The sequence below is a fragment of the Urocitellus parryii genome, chromosome 1 (assembly GCF_045843805.1).
Source record: "Urocitellus parryii isolate mUroPar1 chromosome 1, mUroPar1.hap1, whole genome shotgun sequence".
Lineage (NCBI taxonomy): Eukaryota > Metazoa > Chordata > Mammalia > Rodentia > Sciuridae > Urocitellus > Urocitellus parryii.
Genome location: NC_135531.1, coordinates 19,730,316 through 19,753,090, shown reverse-complemented (window position 1 = coordinate 19,753,090; position 22,775 = coordinate 19,730,316). Strand labels below are relative to the sequence as shown.

At 35.0% G+C, this 22,775-nt stretch overlaps 1 protein-coding gene and 1 pseudogene across 1 annotated transcript in view; one reads left to right on the top strand and one right to left on the bottom strand.

Annotated features, from left to right (window-relative positions):
* Cplane1 (ciliogenesis and planar polarity effector complex subunit 1) overlaps window positions 1-22,775 on the bottom strand; it is a 139,786-nt gene that overhangs the window by 75,452 nt on the left and 41,559 nt on the right. The window contains exons 22-36 of the mRNA XM_077800139.1: window positions 21,380-21,489; window positions 21,056-21,214; window positions 20,044-20,152; window positions 16,706-17,006; window positions 14,474-15,419; window positions 12,273-12,421; window positions 11,181-11,347; window positions 10,421-10,494; window positions 9,603-9,682; window positions 8,343-8,420; window positions 6,244-6,436; window positions 5,117-5,413; window positions 3,499-4,257; window positions 1,736-1,902; window positions 53-119 (exon numbers count right to left, since the gene is read on the bottom strand). Coding sequence (XP_077656265.1) covers window positions 53-119; window positions 1,736-1,902; window positions 3,499-4,257; window positions 5,117-5,413; window positions 6,244-6,436; window positions 8,343-8,420; window positions 9,603-9,682; window positions 10,421-10,494; window positions 11,181-11,347; window positions 12,273-12,421; window positions 14,474-15,419; window positions 16,706-17,006; window positions 20,044-20,152; window positions 21,056-21,214; window positions 21,380-21,489 — 3,656 coding nt within the window. The remainder of the gene's footprint in view (window positions 1-52; window positions 120-1,735; window positions 1,903-3,498; window positions 4,258-5,116; window positions 5,414-6,243; window positions 6,437-8,342; window positions 8,421-9,602; window positions 9,683-10,420; window positions 10,495-11,180; window positions 11,348-12,272; window positions 12,422-14,473; window positions 15,420-16,705; window positions 17,007-20,043; window positions 20,153-21,055; window positions 21,215-21,379; window positions 21,490-22,775) is intronic.
* Window positions 4,421-4,749, top strand: LOC113191895 (signal recognition particle 14 kDa protein pseudogene; annotated as a pseudogene).

Below are 22,775 nucleotides of genomic sequence, written 5' to 3'. Positions count from 1 at the left end.
CAATTTCTGAGTCATCATTATTAATGAAGGAATCCTCTGGCCAGAAACTCACACTTGTTTTTGTCCTCAGTTTTTCGCATCTTTTTTCTTGCAGCTCTTTCTCGGTTCGTCTTTTTTGCCTGTTAAAAACAAACAGCATAAGTCAGGCGTGGGCAGTACATGCCAATAACCCTAGAGTCTCAGAAAGCTGAAGCAGGAAGATCTCAAGTTTGAGGCCAGCCTCAGCAATTTAGCAAGGCCCTGCCTCAAAATAAAAAAGTAAAAGGACTGGGGATATAGCTCAGTGGTGGAATATGTGGTAGAGTGGCCCTGGGTTTAATCCCCATAAAAAAAAAAGGTATAAAATGTACTTAGTTTTTTTGTTTGTATCATGCTATACAGAAATCGTTACTAAAATCATGTTAATAAATTATTTAATAGAATTTAATTTAATTAGTAAGACATTCATTCTGCTACATTGTAGACATATAAACAAACAAAAAAATAAAAAATATGTGGTATTTATTCCTAGTTCTTCTACTACTTAACTGACTATTCTTTGGTGGCCACAGGATCTCAGGATAGGCTTAAACCTTTTAATTAACTGTCAAACTCTCTTTTCTGCAGATTTGAAGCTGGTACTAGAGATCATATCAGATATATTAATTTGCCTATCCTGATAATGCTAAGCACATTTAGTCACCTCAGTGAAATCCCAGTAAGGAGGAAAAGAGGTCCCAAAAACCTAAACAGAAGACTTATATTGAAGAGGGAAAACACAGAAAGGATGGAAGGAGTAAATCATTTCTGGAAAGAGCAATGGGAATACATTTTACAGTCTGATAATGTGAAATTTAGAAGTATTCTCTAGATTCAGTAAATCAATCAATACATGTCTTGAATATCCATTACAGGTAAAACACTAAGTGCTCTTCATTAGATATTACAGCCTTGCTTTGTACATATACACCTTTTAGTGCCATGAAGCAATGACCTACCCTCCTGCTTACTACAATAATCTGTAGAATATAAGATCAATAACAATAAATACTGGCTCAAAGAATCAGATAGTACCTGGAATACCAAATATTTTGCTGCAAAAGACAAGCATCTTTTACTCATTGTGTTATAAAAACACGTAAAAGAATCCTCCAGCCTGTGAACAGTAGAAACAAATTCCCTAATAGAAAAAAAAAAAAAAAAAAGATAAGGCTATCTCCCAACAGAGATATTTTCCTCATTATAAGACATGTTAAAATACATGACACTTGCCAGGTGCAGTGGCACACTCCTGTAATCCCAGTGACTCAGGAGGCTGAGGCAGGAAGATCGCAAGTTCAAAGCCAGCCTCAGCAAAAGTGAGGCACTAAGCAACTTAATAACCCTGTTTCTCAATAAAATACAAAATAGGGCTGGGTATGTGGCAAGAAAACAGAATATGAAATTGTGTACTAAGCCAGGAGGTTGTACCAGAGGACTTCCATCTTTAAGACTACATGGATTACAACTGCATTCTTTGATCCATCAATAAATACTTGTAGTTAAAAAAAAAGACTATATGGATTTATAAGTAATAACTTATTGATACATATCATCAAAAAAATCAGAACTTGCCTTTTTTTAATATTTATTTTTTAGTTGTAGATGGACACAATATCTTTATTTTATTTTATGTGATGCTGAGGATTGAACCCAGGGCTTCACACGTGCTAGGCGAGCGCTCTACCACCAAGCCACAACCCAGCCCAGAACTTGCCTTTTGTGACTGTTCTTTCCTTGTCTTATTCCAGATGGTTCTACTTTGATATTGAGAAGCTGAAGGCAACCAGAATCCCCTTGTTGCAATAAATGATGTGTTAGTTTCTGCTGGCTTTGTTTAAATGTAATGAGGTTATCAAGTGGGATAAGCTGCGGTTTCTTACACTACAAGAAACAAAATAATGAAACTTTATAAACTCAAATATACAATACGTTGACAAACTGAGAAAAAAATTTAATTAAACCAAAATATGCAAAAGACAGAAAAAATCAAATATAACAACTTGGTAAGCTAAGTATTCATATTTTGAAGAATTAGAGATTTTAGAATGGAAATTTTCAACTATGTCTTTTTTAAAAAAAAAAAAAACACGTTAAGGATCAAATCCAACATTAAATTGCACGAGGTAGACAAGCACTATATCACTGAGCAATATATCATTGTATCACTATATCTCTGGTCCTCAAGATTTCTACCCTTTTATCTTGTTGTTGTTCTTTTTAGATATACATGACAGCAGAGTGTATTTTGACATATCATACACATATGTAGTATAATTCATTCTAATTAGGATCCCATTCTTTTGGTTATGCATGATGTGGAGTTATGCTGGTTGTGTATTCACAAAGTTACGTGTGATTCATTCTACTGTCTTTCCTATTCCCCTCTTCCTCCCTTCCCTTCATTCCCCTTTGTCTAATCCAGTGAACTTCTAATCTTCCCCTCTCTACCCTCCCTTGTTATGAGTTAGCATCCACTTATCAAAGAAAGCATTCAGCCTTTGGTTTTGGGGGATTGGCTTATTTCACTTAGCATGATGTTCACCAGTTACATCCAAATTTCATTTTTATTTATGACTGAGTAATATTCCATTGTGTATATATACAACATTTTCTTTACCCATTCATCTGTTGTATGGCACCTAGATTGGTTCCATAGCTTGGCTATTGTGAATTGAGCTACTAAAACATTGATATGGACGAAGACCTCTAGTTTAATTTTTAAAACAAGTTTGACAATCCCTAAATACGGTGATGGGAACTTGAGGGTTCATTATACTATTCTAATAAAATTTTTTTAAAAATTATTTTCAAAACGCCAACTTTTCCACTTCTTTAATTCTTCCTCCTTCTTTATATTGTGTTCAGAAAGAGGCATCCTACCTATTTTTTCTAAGAAACAGCCATTTCTCTTTCCAGTATCATCTTTAAATCTTAAAGCATACAACAGAATGAATTTCTCCCTAAGATGGTACTACTCATGTACAAAATTAGAACCTAAACATTTTGTATTTCATAAATCAAAGATAATATCTTAAAAGAGGATTTGGTGGGTTTACAAAGCTACCATTTAATTACATGCACAGCCACTGATAGAGCAGGGTTGACTTAACTTTAACCTATAACAGATTTGAAGAGAGTCATATCGCAATTGTTAGCAATCTCACTGGCTCACTCTTGCTCTCTACACATGCGCACACCCACATGCAAACAAGAACACCTAATAATTATATTTTATTTTTTATTTCTTCTCTGAGAAGAAATAACTATGAAAGATTCAATTAAATTCTGATATACTGATAAAGAAAAAAGGCCTAATATCTCTAAAATACACTTATTTTAAACCTGAAATTTCTGTTATATGAAATTAAAATACAAAAAACCCAGAAGCATTATTTAGAGTTTTCACTGAACTTATAGAATTCATGTTACAAAAAATGTAGGATCCTGCCCTTGTATCACTGCACAAAAATTAATTACCATATTTTCCGAGGACAAACATGATTGCAATAATGACAGTTGTGGGTATTTTCTTTCTTCTGCTACAGTTCTAATATGTCTTGGGGGAACTGTAATTGGTGCTCTTGTGGCTGATGAAAATATATAAGGAGACTTAAATTGCAGGTGCAACAATGGAAGTCCAAAGGAATTCTCAGGAGATATCTTAAGGGACCCTTGCTTAGCATCATAGAGTTTTTCTGGCTTTATTAATATTACAGAGTCCTGTTGAGATGTCAAGTTTTCTTCTCCAATATACTGACTGAAGTTCACTTTCATAGGAATGTCTGTAATTACAGTTTCTGCCCATTTCTTCTGCTCAGTTGCTTTGTTTATGGTTTCAGTACTGCAGTGGCTTGAGTTTGAGTGGGATCCTGAGGTAGCGGGTATTTTTCCCTGTGGTACAGGAGGCTGGAAGCCCCAAGCCTCTCTTGGCTGGGCCAGAGGCTGAAAGGGAATGTGTGGTACTCTTTCTGCTTGTAAAGAAAGGGGCTTGAATTCATATTTATGCTCAAACTGAAGCAAAGGAAAGCCAGAATCAGGACTGGACGTTTTGGCAGGTGGGATAAGCCTAGGTGTCTTCCAGACATTAGAAGGCGTGGACAAAAGATGGAAGGGAGTATTTCCAGCAGGAGTTAGAGAAAATGAAGGGGGTGCTAAGCTTTGAGATGCTGGGGTGAGTCCTATCTTCTGAGATTGGCCATCTACTTGACATGAAGATACACTCCCATGGGGAACATTCTGGAAAGGAAAAAAAAAGATATAATGTAAGTTTAGAATATTACAAACTCCATATTTTGTAAATGATGTTAAACATTTTGAGGGGTGGAATGTTAAGAAAATTATTAAAAAATTAATTTGCTCAGGGGGCTGATGTTGACCGGAAGGGTCCAGCAGTTCTGTGATGGTGCTCCTGGAGAGCCAGTAGTTCCTCGGGGAGCTGCCTAGGCTCTTCCAGAAGTGTCAGCTGTCGGCAGCACGTACATCACCTTGAAGAAGTATGATGGTCGAACTAAACCTACACTGAGGAAGGGTTCTGTGGAGGGTGTTGAGCCCTCAGACAAGAAGTGTCTGTTGAGAGCAATGGATGGGAAAAAGAAGATCATCACAGTGGTGAGCTCCAAAGAAGTGAATAAGTTTCAGATGGCTTACTCAAGCCTACTGGAGCTAACATGGAAGGGCTGAAGAAGAGAGAAAAAGAGCAAGAGTAAGAAGAGCAAAGCAGCACAGTGAAGAGCACTGCATTCTCTGCTTTTACCAAACCCCCGAATTGCTATATTTCCCTTTTGTTTATAGTTTTGCTCATAAATCTAGGTTTCTGGTTTCCCCATTAACCATTTCCATGTGATATTAGGATCATTTTGAAGAGAAGAAAGGTTGCAGTGTTTACAAGGTAGTTGTGGTAAGAAACCAGTTTATTTCAGATCTGTGATGCCTGGTTGTAAATTCCTAAATTAGTTTTTAAAAGTCTCTGTAGTCATCGCTGTGAAGAGCAATGTATCATTAAACATCTGCTTATCAGTAAAAATTAATTTGCTCAAATACCAAAAGAACAATGATCAGACTACTAGAACATTAATGGTATTTTTATTGGCATTACCTGAAGATTTCCATTATTATTCTGATCAGAATGGATAATTCCTTCATGGCCATGTGAGTTATTCTTGCCAGGCTCCCTGGTGTACTCTCCCATGGACTGTGGTTTAATGAAAATTTTCTGACTAAGATTCCTACTTCTATTGACTTCAACATCATCACTCCCTCCTGTAGGGTTTAAAACCTGGCTTGTTCCCAAACGTTCAATCTGAGTCTGCTGTAGAAGTTGATGCACATCTTGGAGGTTAGCAAAAGATGATCCTACTATTTGCATTAAACTAATGAAGTTGATCTGTTGCAGCTACAACAAAACAGAATTAAAGAGATAGCTTAAAACATAATGAAAAGAATCTAAGGAATCAACAATAACCACCTGAATATTCTTTGTCACACTTTTGCCTCGGCATCTGTCAAGACTCATAAATGCAGACTGGGAGGCAGGGCCAGGAGAGATTTTTTTTTAAAAAGGGTACAAAAAAGTACGGGAACATAAACACTAAATCACCACTGAAACCTGAGACTATGCATAAACCTATGAACCAGTTCACAAATCCATCCAGGGATCATAAAGGAGTGGTTCAATGGAGGAGGGTGAGAATAAAGGATTCCTAGAATGGATGTGTTTTGAACAAGTTTTCAAGAAAGAACAGCAGAGGGGCTGGGGATGTGGCTCAAGCGGTAGCGCGCTCGCCTGGCATGCGTGCGGCCCGGGTTCGATCCTCAGCACCACATACAAACAAAGATGTTGTGTCCAACAATAACTAAAAAATAAATATTAAAAAATTCTCTCTCTCTCTTCTCTCTCTCCTCTCTCTCTTAAAAAAAAAAAAGAGGGGCTGGGGATGTGGCTCAGGCGGTAGCGCGCCCGTCTGGCAGGCGTGCGGCCGGGGTTCGATCCTCAGCACCACATACCAACAAAGATGTTGTGTCTGCCGAGAACTAGAAAATAAATATTAAAAATTCTCTCTCTCTCTCTCTCTCTCCCCTCTCTCACTCTCTCTTTAAAAAAAAAAAAAAGAAAGAGCAGCAGAGAGCAGCACACCAGTGAGAAATTCATTTCTGGAAGTTTATTAACTTTAAACCACACACAATCATTCGTAGATCTACTTACTTTTGTAGAGATATGCTCACCTGAACTAATTTAAACATTTCATCTTGTAGCATTTGTCTAACAGAATCTGAAGAATCTGGTAATTGAGCCCTGTGTTCACTTCTCTGGGTCGCCCCAGGTGATGGAACAGGTGTTTCTGAAGCAACATTGACTCCAGTTGATACCAGGGGCAGAAATGAAGGAGATTTACCTTTAAATGCAGAAATCTGTACACTATATGGAAACATTTAAATTTTTTAAAATGCAAATTAATTTAAAAAATCTGTAACATCAATATTTAGACCCCACTTTTTTTTTCAAATTTAGGGGTTATTTTGGCAGTTTTTAGGATCTCTGCAGTACCCATCATTTTTCATCTAAATGCCTGTATCAGGGACATGTACTGTCACAGTCAACGATGGTCCCTCGCAATGCTGCTACAGCACAGGAAAGTCCAGCATAGGTCCATGTAGATATCTGAGTTTGAGACGTATGATCATTCTGATTAACTATACAGACTTCATAATTTGGCGTAGGAATAAGATTTTTGACTAAAATTAATGATTCAGATTAAAGAAAACTAAGAAAAGAATAGGTTAAAAAAATTAATTCTGGGATCAACAAAGCAAGCAGCTGCTGATCACCATTCAATATGAAACAACACTGTGGTGAACATTTCCAAATAAATCAGTTCCCATTTAAAACAAACTCTAACAATTACAACTCTGGACAGGGAACACCTGGAATGTAGCCATTGAATCATCACTTTAAAAACCCTCTTGTTCCCCATGATGGGGAGAATCACAACCTCTAGGACAGGAGTTCCCTGTGTTTCTCCTTTGCTAGCAAAGCAATAAAACTTCTTTTTTCCTTTTTCTAAATAAATAAAATAAACACTAATAAAAACATTTATTTAAAAATAAAATTAAAGATCAAATCTAGTTCTTTGGTTTTGTTATTTATTTATTTATTTGGTACTGGGGACTGAACCCTGTGGCACTCTACCACTGAGCCACAACCCCCAACACTTTTTATTTTTTTTATTTTAAGTCAGTGTCTTGCTGAGTTACTCAGGGCTTCACTAAGTTGATGTGGCTGGCCTTGAAATTATGATCCTCCTGCCTCAGCCTCCCCAGCTACTAGGATTACAGGTTTAAACCACTGCATCCAGCAATTTTTTGTTTTTTTAAATAAAATGATTGTTGGGGACCAATTCCTTAAAAATAGCAAGTAGCCAATGTTTTCTAAGCAAATAAATTTCATAAACTAAAGGAACAGATGTTTATATTCAAATAAATTAGTCACTGTTTCCAAAAAGTGCATACTAAAATGCACTTAGATTTATTTGGGTTTACAGTCAATCCCTTTGAGCTAATATCTGCCTCTTATTGGGCATCTAATATGCTCAGTAACAAAACTTTTTTTTTATATGGAACATTAATTTTTTTTATATGGAACATTTTTTTAATATGGAACATTCACGAAAAATAACTATCATGACATATATGACTATTTAAAAAAACTACTGGGCGGGCTGGGGATGTGGCTCAAGCGGTAGCGCGCTCGCCTGGCATGCGTGCGGCCTGGGTTCGATCCTCAGCACCACATACCAACAAAGATGTTGTGTCTGCCAAGAACTAAAAAATAAATATATATAAAAAAAAAAACTACTGGGCTTTGTTTTCAACAACTAACAAGAAGACCAATTCTAATTATGTAAAAATTTTGTAAAGTAAAGCCATGCTATGTTTTCCTCCTAATTATACACGATTTCTAAACAGAAAGCACTCTGTTCATCAAAAGAGAATTAAAAGTATTTCAAATGATATTAGAAATCAGAAGCTGAAAATAGCAACAATTACATCTTTCAATAATATATCCACTACTTTTTTTCTGGGAAAAAAGTATCCCTGTATGTCCTTAACAACAGGTAAAGAAAGAATCTTTGAATAATTAACTAAGATGTCAAAAATTTGTGCTATGTTACTCTTTCAATATTGCATGGTGTGTTCATTTATTATTTTCATAGTTTTAGCCAACACTTAGCAGTTATTTCAAACTGGTACAGTAGGCATAAATTCATCCTCTTACTTACTTGTACAACATGATCATTTTTAAAGTAGTAGACAAAAATTCTTACCTAGAAATTTCTGAATTTGTATCTATACAAAGCAAGTGAGAAACAGCATGTTCAGGATTTGAAAAGGCTTCAGTCATACTATAAATAAAAGTTAATAAGTGATTAGGAAGGAAGATATTGTTTACATTATCTAAGATACAGGTGATCTAATGATTAGCCATCTAAGAGTCTAAACATCCTCTAACAGTGTGTAATGTTTGGCTCATAATCATAATCTATTTACATCTGTCTCCATAGCGATTAGAAATAGATTCAAACAAAAGCAAAAAAAAATTTCTATATGACTTAACTTAAACAATGTTGATTGCTCAGCAACAAAAACAACAGAACCTAAAATGAGGGACATGAGGTTGGCTGGGACCCAAATTTCTCTTAAGGAACAGGTAAACACTTTGCTTAAGAACACTGAAGAAATTGTTGTTGGGGTTGGGGTTGTGGCTCAGTGGTAACGTGCATGAGTCATTAGGTTCAATCCTCAGCACCACATAAATGTAAAATAAATATCTTAAAAAAAAAAGAAATTTTTGTCATGTATGAAACTGTAAAGACTAGTTTTTACAAACAGATGTATCTCATATAGGCACATCACGTTAAATGTATAATTTGGGGGGCTGGGGGCAGAGGTCAGTGGTAAAGCATGTGCAAGGCCTTGAGTATCGAACCCCACCCCTGAGGGGGGAAAAAAAATCTTTTTGTCAATTTTTCACAGTAGAACTAAACAAAATTTGTATACTAAAAAAAGAAAATCTAATTATGTTGCCTCTCATATTCAAGGTAATCCTAAAATTCTAACACTCATATCTACAACTGCCCTCAGCTCTTTCTGAAACAGTAACAAGTCAGCCAGCAGAGCATGTGCTCCTTGTAGCTCTACTGCAGGGCTAATGGGGAAAGATCATGTGTAATCATGATGCATAAGGGCTCTTTGATTCCATAAACATGGAAAGGTGGTTTGCTAATTGGCAGATGAACATACACTGTTCTATTTACAGTTATATTTTATTTTAATAAGACTGATAGTGATAGAGAAGAAAAGGTATTTTCAATATTATTATTTATTCCACTCTAGCACAACTTGAAAATGTAACATTTACCAAAAATCATTGTTTACTCTAGCTATAAACTTAAGTTACCAATTTCATTAGAAATATAATAACACCATAAAATACATAGTACAACTTCAGAGGAAAAAAAAAAAAGCTGCAAGCTTCACTGAGTTAAAGAAGCCAGTGAAGTCATTTCATACTATCTTCCCCTTACCCTTTCTGTTCAACTGATTTTTCTTTCATATTTGCCTCCCATGGTTCTTCCCTTGGACACAAAACCTCTTCTGTCAGATGCTGTAAAAATAGTACCCAAAATGAAAAGAGGTAAAACAAATAGGAATTTCCTGGGATGGGTATTTTGAGTTTCACATGAGCTACTTGCCCAGAGTAACAGTTTAAAAGCAAGGGAAAATCAAATACTAACATGTACTCCCAGGACTGCTCTGACCAGATCCTTAGACCATATGAACTGCCTCTGGCTATCATTCTGAGCTACTGAGCATATTCAGGTACAAATACATGATAATGTGAGTAGACTAACACAATATAAGTTACATACACTCATCACTGCATGATTATTAATTAATCTGTGAAAACAACTACAAAATCAAAAAAGACCACTCTTTTCTAAAAGAATTGTTACATTAATTGGAAAACTCAATCTTCCACCTAGATGTTCAATGTATACAGAATTTTGAAAAAACAAATTAATATAGAAAGTGCATATAGTATTACAAACTACATCCTATACTGAATTATACTTCATAAATTACAAACATTTTCACCACTCTTGATTAATTTGCTGAAGCAGTTTATGAAAAGAGAGTCACTGCCTAAAATTATTGGACATGTACTAGTAAAATTTTAGTGAAAAAAAAATTCTGCAAGGCATGGCTCTATTCTTAGCTCAATAGTGCAGATGTAAAAGATAATAGCTTTGCTTTGATATATTTTGTAATAGTGGATAAAAACCCTTAGATATAATTTAAACTCTAGACAGAAGTTAGATCATTTTATCCACTATTGATTTACCTCTTCCAATTGCTGTGGTAAAGCTGGCATGTAAATGGCAATATTGGGACTTTTGAGACCTCCAACAGATTCTTCTAGAAGAAAATTAAAGGAAAAGAAAATTTGTCTTTTGAAAAATAATCGTTTGACTTACTTAAGGGTTTCAGGAATATTACAGGAAACATTTTCTACCTTAACAAAATATTTTTTAAAAAACACTTAGACTTGGGCTGGGGATGTGGCTCAAGCGGTAGCGCGCTCGCCTTGCATGCATGCGGCCCGGATTGGATGGTTGGCACCACATACAAAGATGTTGTGTCCGCCGAAAACTAAAAAATAAATATTAAAAATTCTCTCTCTCTCTCTCTCTTAAAAACAAACAAACAAAAAAAAAAAAAAAAACACTTAGACTCTTCATCAGGTAAATCCCTGATGAGTCCTAGGAGAGCTCCTTTCCATATGTAAAGCTCTCAGAGTTTCTGCTTTGATGACATCTGTTTCATGGGGTCAGTTCACAGGAATTAAGAGGCCTGTCATTATTAAACAGGTAGGACAAGAGGCCCAATAATTGTAAAAACTACTAACAAAAAAATGCCTTATGTGTTTTTGGTTTTATTAAAAACCTAAGGTTACAAATACACAACATTTCATAAAGAACATTCTCTATTTATTTCTGGGCTATTTTAAACATACTGACTTAGATATAAAACTATAATTTCAGGTATCACTTATTAATTTCAAATTAATAAAGTGAAAGAAAATGATAATCTATATAACTGACCTTCACAGTTTGACATATGCATATCCATTTCATCCTGTGTAAATGTTTCTACTTCTAAAAGATTCTCACTGGAATCTATAAATTCTTTTTCAGAATTATGACTGATGGAAATAATCTCATCATTGACTTCTTTTACTTTAGGATTTTCTGCTTCAGTCAGCTTTCCACTGAAAAAAATGCAGCAACTAAAGTTACAATTCATTCTTAGGGACAAAGAGCATGCTTCCACTTGACTCCATGCTTTTTTAAACAACTATAAACTTCATTTTCATCTTTATCGAGTCTTTTTTTCTAATTTTTACATTTCTGGTACATAGCTCAGCAAAAAATTGATCAACAAATAGCTGAATATTCTAGTTTTCATTTACTCAAAAGACTGGAATAATTTCAACTTATCTAAAATTGCCTTTTTTCACAAAGGAATCTTCATGCTGTAAGAGCTTTTGCCTTGATATTTGCTCTAATAAAGGTTCACATGGCAAACCTTTTTTCTCTCTTTCTCTCTCTCTCGCTCTTTTTTTTTTTTTTTTTTTTTTTTTTTGGTACTAGTGATTGAACTCAGGTGCACTCAACCACTGAGCCACATCCCTAGCCCTGTTTTCATAATTTATTTAGAGACAGGGTTTCACTGAGTTGCTTAGAACCTCGTAATTGCTGAGGCTGGCTTTGAACTCTCAATCCTCCTGTCTTAGCCTCCCAAGCCACTAAATTACAGGTATGTGACATTGCACCCTGCAAACCTTTTCCCAGGTACTTTGTTACAGGAAGCTAACACAGTATTCAGATATATTATTATTATTTCATATAAAAAAACTGATGATTGGATTAATTCAACTCCCTCTGAATGGTCAATAAACTAATAACTGGATCTGTCAAGATGAATTAGCTCCTCTCTAAAAAAGCCAGACCAACAGGGACAAAACATAATTTGCAATTAATTGTTGAAGTATATCAGAAAGCTCATTTGTATTCTTCTAGTTCAAAGAAAATGCTCATTTCTTTAACTTTCAAGGGTTCAATTCCTCCTTTTAAGCCCCAAACTAACAAACCAGTCAACCTCTATTGAAAAGAAGAGCACAAGGAGCAACTTACTTCAAGATACTTTGACAAAATTCATTCTGATCATCTCTTTCCTCAGTTCCACCTTGAGTTGCTACTACAACTAAACAGCCAGCATCAGTTTTGCTCCTCCTCCTCTCCACACTGCATCCAATCTGAGACTTAGTATGATTTTCTAGCTCCTGAAACAAACCATTTATAGCATTTTATTTTCATTAGTGATCCCTTAATTTTTATATTTAAATTATTCATACTTTCTATAAACTTCTCCTGATCAATTCTCTTATTCATTTATCAAGTATTTATTGCAGTTTTACAACTCAATATTTGTTACTGAAGCAATGACCAAGTCTTTATTCCACCTGGAAAAAGCACACATGACTTCCTACATAGTATACCAAAGAAATAAACTTCGAAATTCTTAAAGTGTATCCTAATTATTTTCAGGTCACCAAACGATGGCAATGAAAATTGAATACTCTAGTTTCACTTTCTTTGCAATTATAAAAACATTTAGCTAGGTGTTGTGGTAAACACCTGTAATCCTGTAATCCAGTCTCAGCAATTTATACCCTGTCCCAAAACAAAATACAAAAAGGACTGGGGATGGAGCTAAGTGGTAAAGCACCCCTGGATTCAATTTCCCAGTAGCAGAATGAATGAATGAATGGCAGACTATTTAAAAAAAATAAAGACATTCAGTAGTTATGACCCAGGGGCCAGGAGTGGCGGTACATGCCCGAAATCCCAGCAGCTTGGGAGGCTGAGGCAGAAAGATTTTGAGTTCAAAGCCAGCCTCAGCCTTAAAAACTAAGCAAGACTCTGTTTCTAAATAAAATATAAAGTAGGGCTGGGGATGTGGCTCAGTGTTTAAGCACCCCTGGGTTCAATCCCAGGAACCAAAAAAAAAGGCACATTGCACGAAAATACAGGCACCTAGGAATTTATGTGTATATTAACTAGAAAACGCAAGTTTCAAAGATAACACATAATCATAGCACCAAATAATTAAATTGTGTACCTTAGGAGAACAACTGATCTCAAAAACAAAAATAAAAAAAGAAGGAAAGAAAACACCCATATAAACAAAAAATAATACAAATTCTGGGTGATAGCATGGATCTGGGGAGTTTCTACAGAAACTCTTATACAGTTGACTTCCTTACCCTTGAACCAGAATAAACTATTTTAGAATGAAGGCACTTGCTACTGACCAGAGAAAACAAAGAACAGCACTTCTCTACTGACAAAACACCTACCTTTCCAGGTGAGGTTCTTCATACTCTTCTGGCCTGAGACTACAAATAAAAAGATTCCCTGTTGCATTTAATGAAGCATCAATAATAATAAATGGGTCAATACCTAATCCTTCATCTGAACCAAAGTCTGACACTTAAAAAAAAAATAATATAAATGTTATGGCATTTGTAATATCACTTAAAGTTATTCATCTTTTTTTTATTTTTCACAAACACATACACTTCAAACCTACAGCCTCTATGAAAGCACTTGCACCCTCACCACCACCATTATCATTATTGTAGTGCTGAGGATGGAACCCAGGGCCTCACACATACTAGGCAAGTGTGAGTTACACCCCCAAACACTAATTATGTTTAAGAATTAAAAGAATTACTGGTAGTTGGGGCTGGGGTTGTGGCTCAGAGTTAGAGTGCTCACCTACCATGCATGGGGCACTGGGTTCAATCCTCAGCACCACATAACAATAAAAAAAATGAAGATGTTGTGTCCACCTATAACTAAAAAATAAATATATTTTTTTTTTAATATTTTTTTTATTTTTTAGTTCTCGGCGGACACAACATCTTTGTTGGTATGTGGTGCTGAGGATCGAACCCTGGCCGCACCCATGCCAGGCGCCAGGCGAGCGTGCTACCGCCTGAGCCACATTCCCAGCCCTAAAAAATAAATATTTTTTAAAAAATTACTGGAAGAAAAAAAATTGAGTGATAAAGAATATAATCAGGAGCTAGGATTGTGTCTCAATGGCAAAGCACTTGCCTAGCATGTGTGAGGCACTGGTTTCGATTCGCAAGCACCACATGTAAATAAACAAATAAAATAAAGGTCCATCAATGTCTTAAAAAAATAAAGAATATAATCAACATTACTATTAATTTCCCTTTAATTACTGATTCTTTAATAAAGGGGAAAATATACAGTTTTAATAAAAATTACAGTTCTTATTTCTAATAAACATTTGACTTCCTTACCTTAATAATGGCATTTTTTGCCTTAGATGTAGAAAAATAATAGGGTTGCTCCAAAAGCCATAATGAGGTAAGAATGGCAGCTGCAGAAGTCTTCACACGAATTACTGGACTGTACTCACAGGGTGACCGAGTGATACCAGAATCACAGAGCAATCTTCGATCAGACCACCTTATCATCCACTCCAACAGTCTTCCTATACTGCCAAATGCATTCTTTACTGTCAAAGGGAGATCTTCCTGAGGGTTAATATCATTGCACTGAACTGCTTTGAAACTGTGTCTTCTAGTTATAGTGGTCTTGGAAGACCAAAAACTATGGTTTGATGGTCTCTGGTTCAGAGGTTTCTCTCGATTACCATCTTGAATTCTGTAAATTGACTTTTTTTTTAAACCAAACAATCCACTCTTTCCTTCATCTTTACTGATTTCATGCAAAGGGTTCTCTAAAAAAGGTCTCATCCCATGACTAACAAGTTCTGAAGTCGAAAGTGCGTGGTTTTCTAAAGTTATGGCATATCCATCACTTACAGAGGATACTTTTCCAGATTCAGGTGACTCAGGAGCAACAACAAAGCAAGAGCCAGCTCTAAACACATTCTGGCTTTTAGTTTTGCCCTGACGTCGTTTTAATGTTGTATGTACATCAAAAAGTAAAGAATTAAGCTCATGTTCTCTAAGTTGTACAGAAAAGCTGGTTAAAAGTGGAATGCCAGGATCTCTGGAACTGAGCAGGTCTCTTTCAAGAACGTAACTCAAGAAAAGATCAAGGAATTTAATATATTCATCATCATCACGCTCAAATTCCCAAATACCTATTACAGGAAGTGTACTTTGTGACAGCTTTTCATGATCTTCTTTCCGTTTAGGGTTTTTACTCTGATTACATATTTTCTTTCTATCACTGGGCTTATGAATCAGTGTTAATTCCATGTTATCTGAGGAGTTTCTACAGAAAAAAATTGAAAAAGACATAATTAATGATCACTGAATTACTAAAACTGATCTCAGAATTGACATACAAAATATCTGTACTGATTAAATCATGCAACATTTTTGTGCCTCAATTACTGTTTCAAATGTGGAAGGAGACTAAAATGATCTCTAAAAAGTGGAACATTCTATAGGCTCAACAAATACAACACACTAATATCAGAGGGAAAACTTGTGTTAACAGATATTAAAATATATTGACAGAAATTTAACTATAAAAAACAAGAATACTTTTTCTGGGTGTAAAATATGGTCCTCTAAATTTTATCCAGAATTTAAGAATACAAAATCAATAAAAACCACAAGTTCTTTCTTGTGGCTGCTCCTTTCAGCCCCCTTACACATACCAAGTGCAAAAGTGAGACTGCTCTTTTTTATTTTACCACAGAAGAGTTGGGAACTTTTTCTAAACACTTCCAGCTGCCAAGAAACCCATTAGGCAAGCACCTTAGCTGCCAACAATAATTACTGTAAAATTTCTTTTTCAACACTGTCCTTAGGGCAGAACAGATACTTAAGATCTCTTGATGAGGTTGAAACTAACACACTTTTTCTGAGAATACACAGTAAGCAGCTTTTATGGGGATGCCTGTGCTAACATTTAATGATAACTGTTTTGTGAAATAAGCACACCATTTTAAAATGCCATTAGATACAGTTTAAGCACACATTTGGAGTAGATGTAATAATTTCACTTAAGCAAAATTATTGTTGATTATATAGTCTTTAAGTCACGAGGAAAAAAAAACTATACTGCAGTTACTAGAAACAAAAAAGAAAAATTGGCTTAAATCACAGTGACATGGGTTTAGATAATAAAAGCAAGAATTTCCCAACAATTGATGAATAAATTTCAAAAATAAATATGCAAAATCAAAGCAGATCCATAGAGGAAAGGGATCAGGGTATGGTAGGAGAGGAGGGTAGAGGGGAGGATTGGGGTAAGTGTTGGGGAGTGATACTGGCCAAATTTTATACTGTTAAATTGTGTGCATGCATGAATACATACCCACAAAACCCATCATTATGTACAAGTACAATATACCAACAAAAAAAAGTGGAAGGAAAAAAATGAATATTCAAGTACTACCATGGAAACCCTTAAAAATAATATGGTTAACCCAATCACAGTGTTAAGGGTTGGGTATCCCTTATGCAAAATGGCACCAGAAGTGCTTTGAATTATTTTTTTTAATTATTTTCCAAAGGAAGTGAATGGTTACTAAGAAATCTTAGTTGTACCTTTGACAGAAAGGTATCCTAGTTTTTTCTTCAGCCGACAAAGCTTCAGAGAATGTATCGGCTGTATCTCCTTCACTATGGATCATAGAATTTCCCAGTTCTGTGAGAGTGCTTCTGCTCAGGCTAGTCCCCAGAGAAAACCTATCCAAACCCACAGTCTCATCTGGTTTTTCTTCTTCAATTGGTTCCCATACATTCATCTCAAAAGAACCTATATTTCTCCGCACACGTTTTAGAGCTTTTACCCTCACTTTATGGATAGAATGCATGACAACAGACATCATTTCCTCAGTCTGGGGACCTAGAAGGAAAAGAAGAAAGGGGCTTGTGGTTCATTAAATTATTTCAACACGATATATGGAAACCCAATTCTGGTCCCTCTTTGGGACATGGAACCTAAATAACAGCTAAGGCTTATTTCCATATTCTTACAGATTATGTTTTCTTCAGTATTCACTGGAAAGTCTATTTCAAAAATCAAATCAATAATTATTAAAAAAAATAACTAATATTATTTTCTATTTCCATAGAGTGGAGAATAAGAGAAAATGAGTATAATTTTATCCAAAATAATGACACCTTTCGTACTGCAAGTAGTGAAAAATAATTGAAAGGAAAGTTTTTCAAGGCTACCTGTAGAAATTTTTTTAGAAAAAAATTTAAGCATTTTTATTAATATATAAACAGGACATTTTAGAAGATAGCAAAATATATATTAAAATACAAATCACAAAAGCAAGTTTGTTAATGTAATAATGTATGATCATGGGACATTATGTATGATCATGGGACAATAATGTATGATCACAGAACATAACTAGACTTGATGATTGTAGTTCTAAAAAATGACAGTTGGGGCTGGAGTTGTGGCTCAGTGATAAAGTGCTCGCCTAGCACGTGTGAGGCCCTGGGTTCAATCCTTAGCACCACAAAAAAATAAACAAATAAAATGAAGGTATTGTGTTAAGTTACAAAGAAAAAATAAATATTAAAAAAAATGACAGTAATATGAATTCTTTAAAAATTTCCAGCCAGAGTGTACAGATTTAATGCAATTCTAATCAAAATCCCAGTAGTCATGAAATTCATCTGGAAAAATAAGAGATCCAAAATAGCTAAAGTAATCCTTAGCAGGAAGAATGAAGCAGTGACATCACCATACCAGACCGTAAACTATACTACAGAGCAATAGTAACAAAAACAGCATGGTATAGACACCAAAACAGACCGGTAGACCAATGGTACAGAATAGAGGACACACAGACTAACCCAGAAAATTACAATTATCTTATATTAGACAAAGGCAACAAAAACATGCATTAGAGAAAAGATAGCTTCTTTAATAAATGGTGCTGGGAAAACTGGAAATCCATATGCAATAAAAATGAAATTAAATTCCTCTCTCACCAAGCATGAAACTCAACTCAAAATGGATCAAGGACCTAGGAATAAAACCAGAAACTTTGCATCTAATAGAAGAAAAAGTAGGTCCTAATCTTCGTCATGTGGGATTAGGCCCCAATTTCCTTAATAAGACTCCTTTGGCATAAGAATTAAAATAAAGAATCAATAAATGGGATGGATTCAAACTAAAAAGTTTTCTCTCAGCAAAAGAAACAATCTGTGAGGTGAATAAAAAATCTACATCTTGGGAGAAATTTTTACCCCTCCCACATCAGATAGGGCACTAATCTCTAGGGTATATAAAGAACTCAAAAAGCTAAGCACCGAGAAAACAAATAACCCAATCAACAAATGGACCAAGGACCTGAACATACACTTCACAGAAGAGGATATACAATCAATCAACAAATACATGGAAAAATGTTCATCATCACTAGCAATTAGAGAAATGCAAATCAAAACTACTCTAAGATTTCATCTCACTCCAGTCAGAATGGCAGCTATTATGAAGACAAACAACAATAAGTGTTGGCAAGGATATGGGGAAAAAGGTACACTCATCCATTGCTATAAAGCAGTATGAAGATTCCTTGGAAAATTGGGAATGTAACCACCATTTGACTCAGCTCTCCCTCTCCTTGGTCTATACCCAAAGGACTTAAAAACAGCATACTACAGGGACACAGTCACATCAAGGTTTACAGAAGCACAATTCACAATAGCTAAATTGTAGAACCAACCTAGACGCCTTTCTATAGATGAATCAATAAAAAAAAATGTGGCATTTATACACAATGGAATATTACTCGGCAATAAAAAAAAATAAAATCATGGCGCAGGCAAATGGTGGAGGTGGAAGAGATAATGCTAACGGAAGTAGGCCAATCCCAAAAATGCAAATGCTGAATGTTTTCTCTGATCCAAGGAGGCTGATTCATAGTAGGGTAGGGGGGGAAACATGGGAGGAATAGACAAACTCCAGATAGAGTTTGGGAGGGGCGGGAGGGGAAGGAGGAAGGTTAGAAATGATGATAGAATGTGATGGTCATCATTATCCAAAGTATATGTATAAAAACACAAATTGGTGTGAATATACTTTGTATACAACCAGAGATATGAAAAACTGTGGTCTATATGTGTAATAAGAATTTTAATGCATTTCCCTGTCATATATAAATTTTAAAAAATAATAAAAATAAAAACTTCCAGCTGGGCTCAGTGTGGTAATCACAGCTATTTGGGAGGCTGAGGCAGGAGCATCACAAGTTCAAGGCCAGCCTCAGCAACTTAGCAAGACCCTGTCATGAAATAAAGGATTGGAAAAGGAGCTCAGTGGTAGAGCATTTGCTTAGCAAGGACAAGTTGCTGGGTTTAATTCAAATCACCTCAAAAAAATAATAACAACAATAATCATATGGCCACTAGTGTAGCTCAGTTTAGAGCACACACTTAGCATGTATGAGGTCCTGGGATCTATCTCAACACTGCCAAAAAAAAAAAAAAAAAAGAAAAGTTAAAACAATAATATATATTTTGCTATAATTAAAAAAAAATCCACAAGGTCATCTTGAATATATAATATAAAATAACCACAAATGGAATGAAAGAATATTACTTTTCAGTAGAGAGAGAGAGAGAGAGAGAGAGTGTGTGTGTGTGTGTATACTATTTACACAGTATATAAACACTAGTTTACAAAGCACTATATGCTGATCAAAGGTCACACAGTTAATGACTGACAGAGCCATGATCTAAAGTAGCTCAGTCTGGCTCCAAAGCACAATTAGTTCTGCCATGAGGAAGTGTGGCTATCTTCTCAGAAAGGAAAGACAAAAATGCACAGACCCACACAAACAACAGAAAATAAATGCTTTCAAACAAGAGGGAGCATCTCTAGCCATTTATCTATTAGATATCTGAGAAATAACAAATACCTTTTACAACACAGTGTCTGAGTCTCTGTCGAAGACAATGATACTTTTCTCTTAAAGGAACTCTTATTTCCTCGGGATTTGGAAATGCGTTCACAAATATTTCTGCCACCTTAAGAAAAAAATTTTTGAAATTTCTTTGAGCAACATCATTCTTATTTTTTCCTTTTCATTCCTCAAACATTTCAACTCAAACATAAATGCATATTTATTACTAACTTTTTGATGTCAGGTCAAATCCTCTCTAAAGCATGAGCTTGCTAATGAAAGTTAAGCATCAGCTTTGTCTTTTTTATTTTTTAAATTTTAAAATATTTAATAAACAAAAATTGTGTACATTCAATGTGCACAATGTGATAGTGTCTAATTTTATTTATTTATTTGTTTGTTTGTTTATTTATTTATTTTGCAGTACTAGAGATTGGACCCATGGCCTTGTGCATGCTAGGCAAGCAGTCTATCTCTAAACTACATCCCCAGTCCTTTTCTTTTGAGACAGAAATGCAAATCAAAACTACTCTAAGATCCCAAATAACTGGGATTATAATCATGATTTGATATACATATACACTCTATACTGATTACCCCAAACAAATTAATTAACCAGACATAGTTATCATTGTGTAGGAGATGGTGGTAAAGACACTTAAAATCTCTCTTATCCAATTTCAGGTAAATAATACAGAATCATTAACTACAGTCACTATGGCTGCACATTGGGTATCCAAAACTTATTCCTCTTATAAATGAAAGTTTGGACCCTATAACCAACATTTGCCCATTTCCACCACAACCCCAGCCCTGACAACCTGTTCTACTACTGTCTGCCTCCATTAATTCGAATTTTTTAGGTTTTACACAGGGAGACCATATAATATTTGACTCTGAGTCTGGAGGATATTATGCTAAGTAAAATAGGCCAGACATAGGGAACATTAATTTTATTAAACAAAATTAAAATTCTTCAAAGTCTCTAATTCAGATTTAAGTTTATTTTCATCTACAATCACATCACCTTTCTGATTGGTGGCAATTCTCCAATAAGGCTCAAAATTATATCCTGAATAAGTTCTTCAATATTAAAAAACCGAGAGAAAGGTAGCATTCTATAAGCCCATTCCAGTGCACTGAGACAATGCTCCACCATACAGGAATCAAACTCCTCTTCAAAGTCCTAAAGAGATATTGAAAAGATAACTGTCTCTTCAGTTTAGATGAATAGACCAGAGTGAATTAAAAAAAAAAAAAAAAGTTTATTTCAAAGAATAAAATCTTCCATTAAAGAATAATTTCCCAAGTAATGTTTGTTCATTTTTCTTATTCTTCTGCTGGCAAATACCTTTTCTCCCATCACATTTTCTCTTGCTTTCTGATATTGCCTACAACTATAGGATAATTTATCACGGATATGTAGCACCCAGCACAAAGCACAAAGTTCTCTGAAGCAACCTAAAGTAGGAATAAAAACATGAAAAGAATGTATGAGTATGTACATTAATAGAACAACTTTACCTCTGATAGTTATTTTTTCAAAATAAATGTCTTTATTTTGTTAATTATAAAAGAAACACGTTTATCATAAATACCTCATATGAAAGTCATAGGTTCTTCCAGAATTTTGATGCACATTATTGTATATTTCATGCATATCAGTTGATGAAAATTTTGGAAACATAATCATAAAGTATATAACTTACTCTATTTATTATCAGTTTACTCATTTTGTAACTTCATGGGGTTAATATCACCAATATAGTATAGAGTATCATAACTTAACTACACATAATGCAAGGGCTCACAGTACAAGAAAAAAGAATTTCAACTATTCTGCTAACACTAAATTTACTTTCCCTTATTTTAATTAACTATGTCCATAAGTAAGTCTCATCTTTTCTACTACTATAGCTAACAGAGCCTTTTCCTGTGGAGGGAGAAAAGTAATCCCCCCAAATTTAATAGTCATTAAAAGCCTTAATATTTTATTTATTTTTTAATATTTATTTTTTAGTTATAAAATTGGACACAATACTTTTATTTATTTTTATGTGGTACTGAGGATTGAACCCAGGGCCTTGCACGTCCCCAGCGAGTGCTCTACCGCTGAGTCACAACCCCAAAAGCCTTAATCTTTTTAAATGAGCCTATTTTTACAGTAAACTGACTTTTATTTTAGTGATTAGTATTCTCATTTTTGTTAGAAAGCTACTTAATTTATTTTAAAAATAACTTGCAAAGCCAAAAAGTATAGTTAGATGTTATGAAAACTGAGGAGAAAACAGGTCTTCTACAAATCTATCCACCCCAAAGAGAAGAGTGGTGGGTAAACACCCCTAAGACTGTCAGGATCATCTGGGGGCAGTTTTGCACTATGATCCAAGTCCATACCCCCGATTCTGATGAGTTCTACCAAGGGAGCATGGCCCAATCTGTTGAAAGGCACCAACTTATAAATGCTTCACTATTTCTTATTTCACAGGCATGCTGGGACCGAACTAGGGTCAAGAATCATAAAGTTACATGCAGAACAAACTCAGCAACTACTCATCTAAAAACATCCCTTTTCCATGTTCTTCCAATTATAGATTGTTATCAGGCTATAAAATCAATTCAGTGAGTCTCAACCATTTAAAAAAACTAGAATACAACAGAAAATAGCAATAGTGTACGGTACATAGTAAGGATGGCTCCTTAAATTTTCATTTCCATATAGTACTGTACTGAGGTACATACAGTAC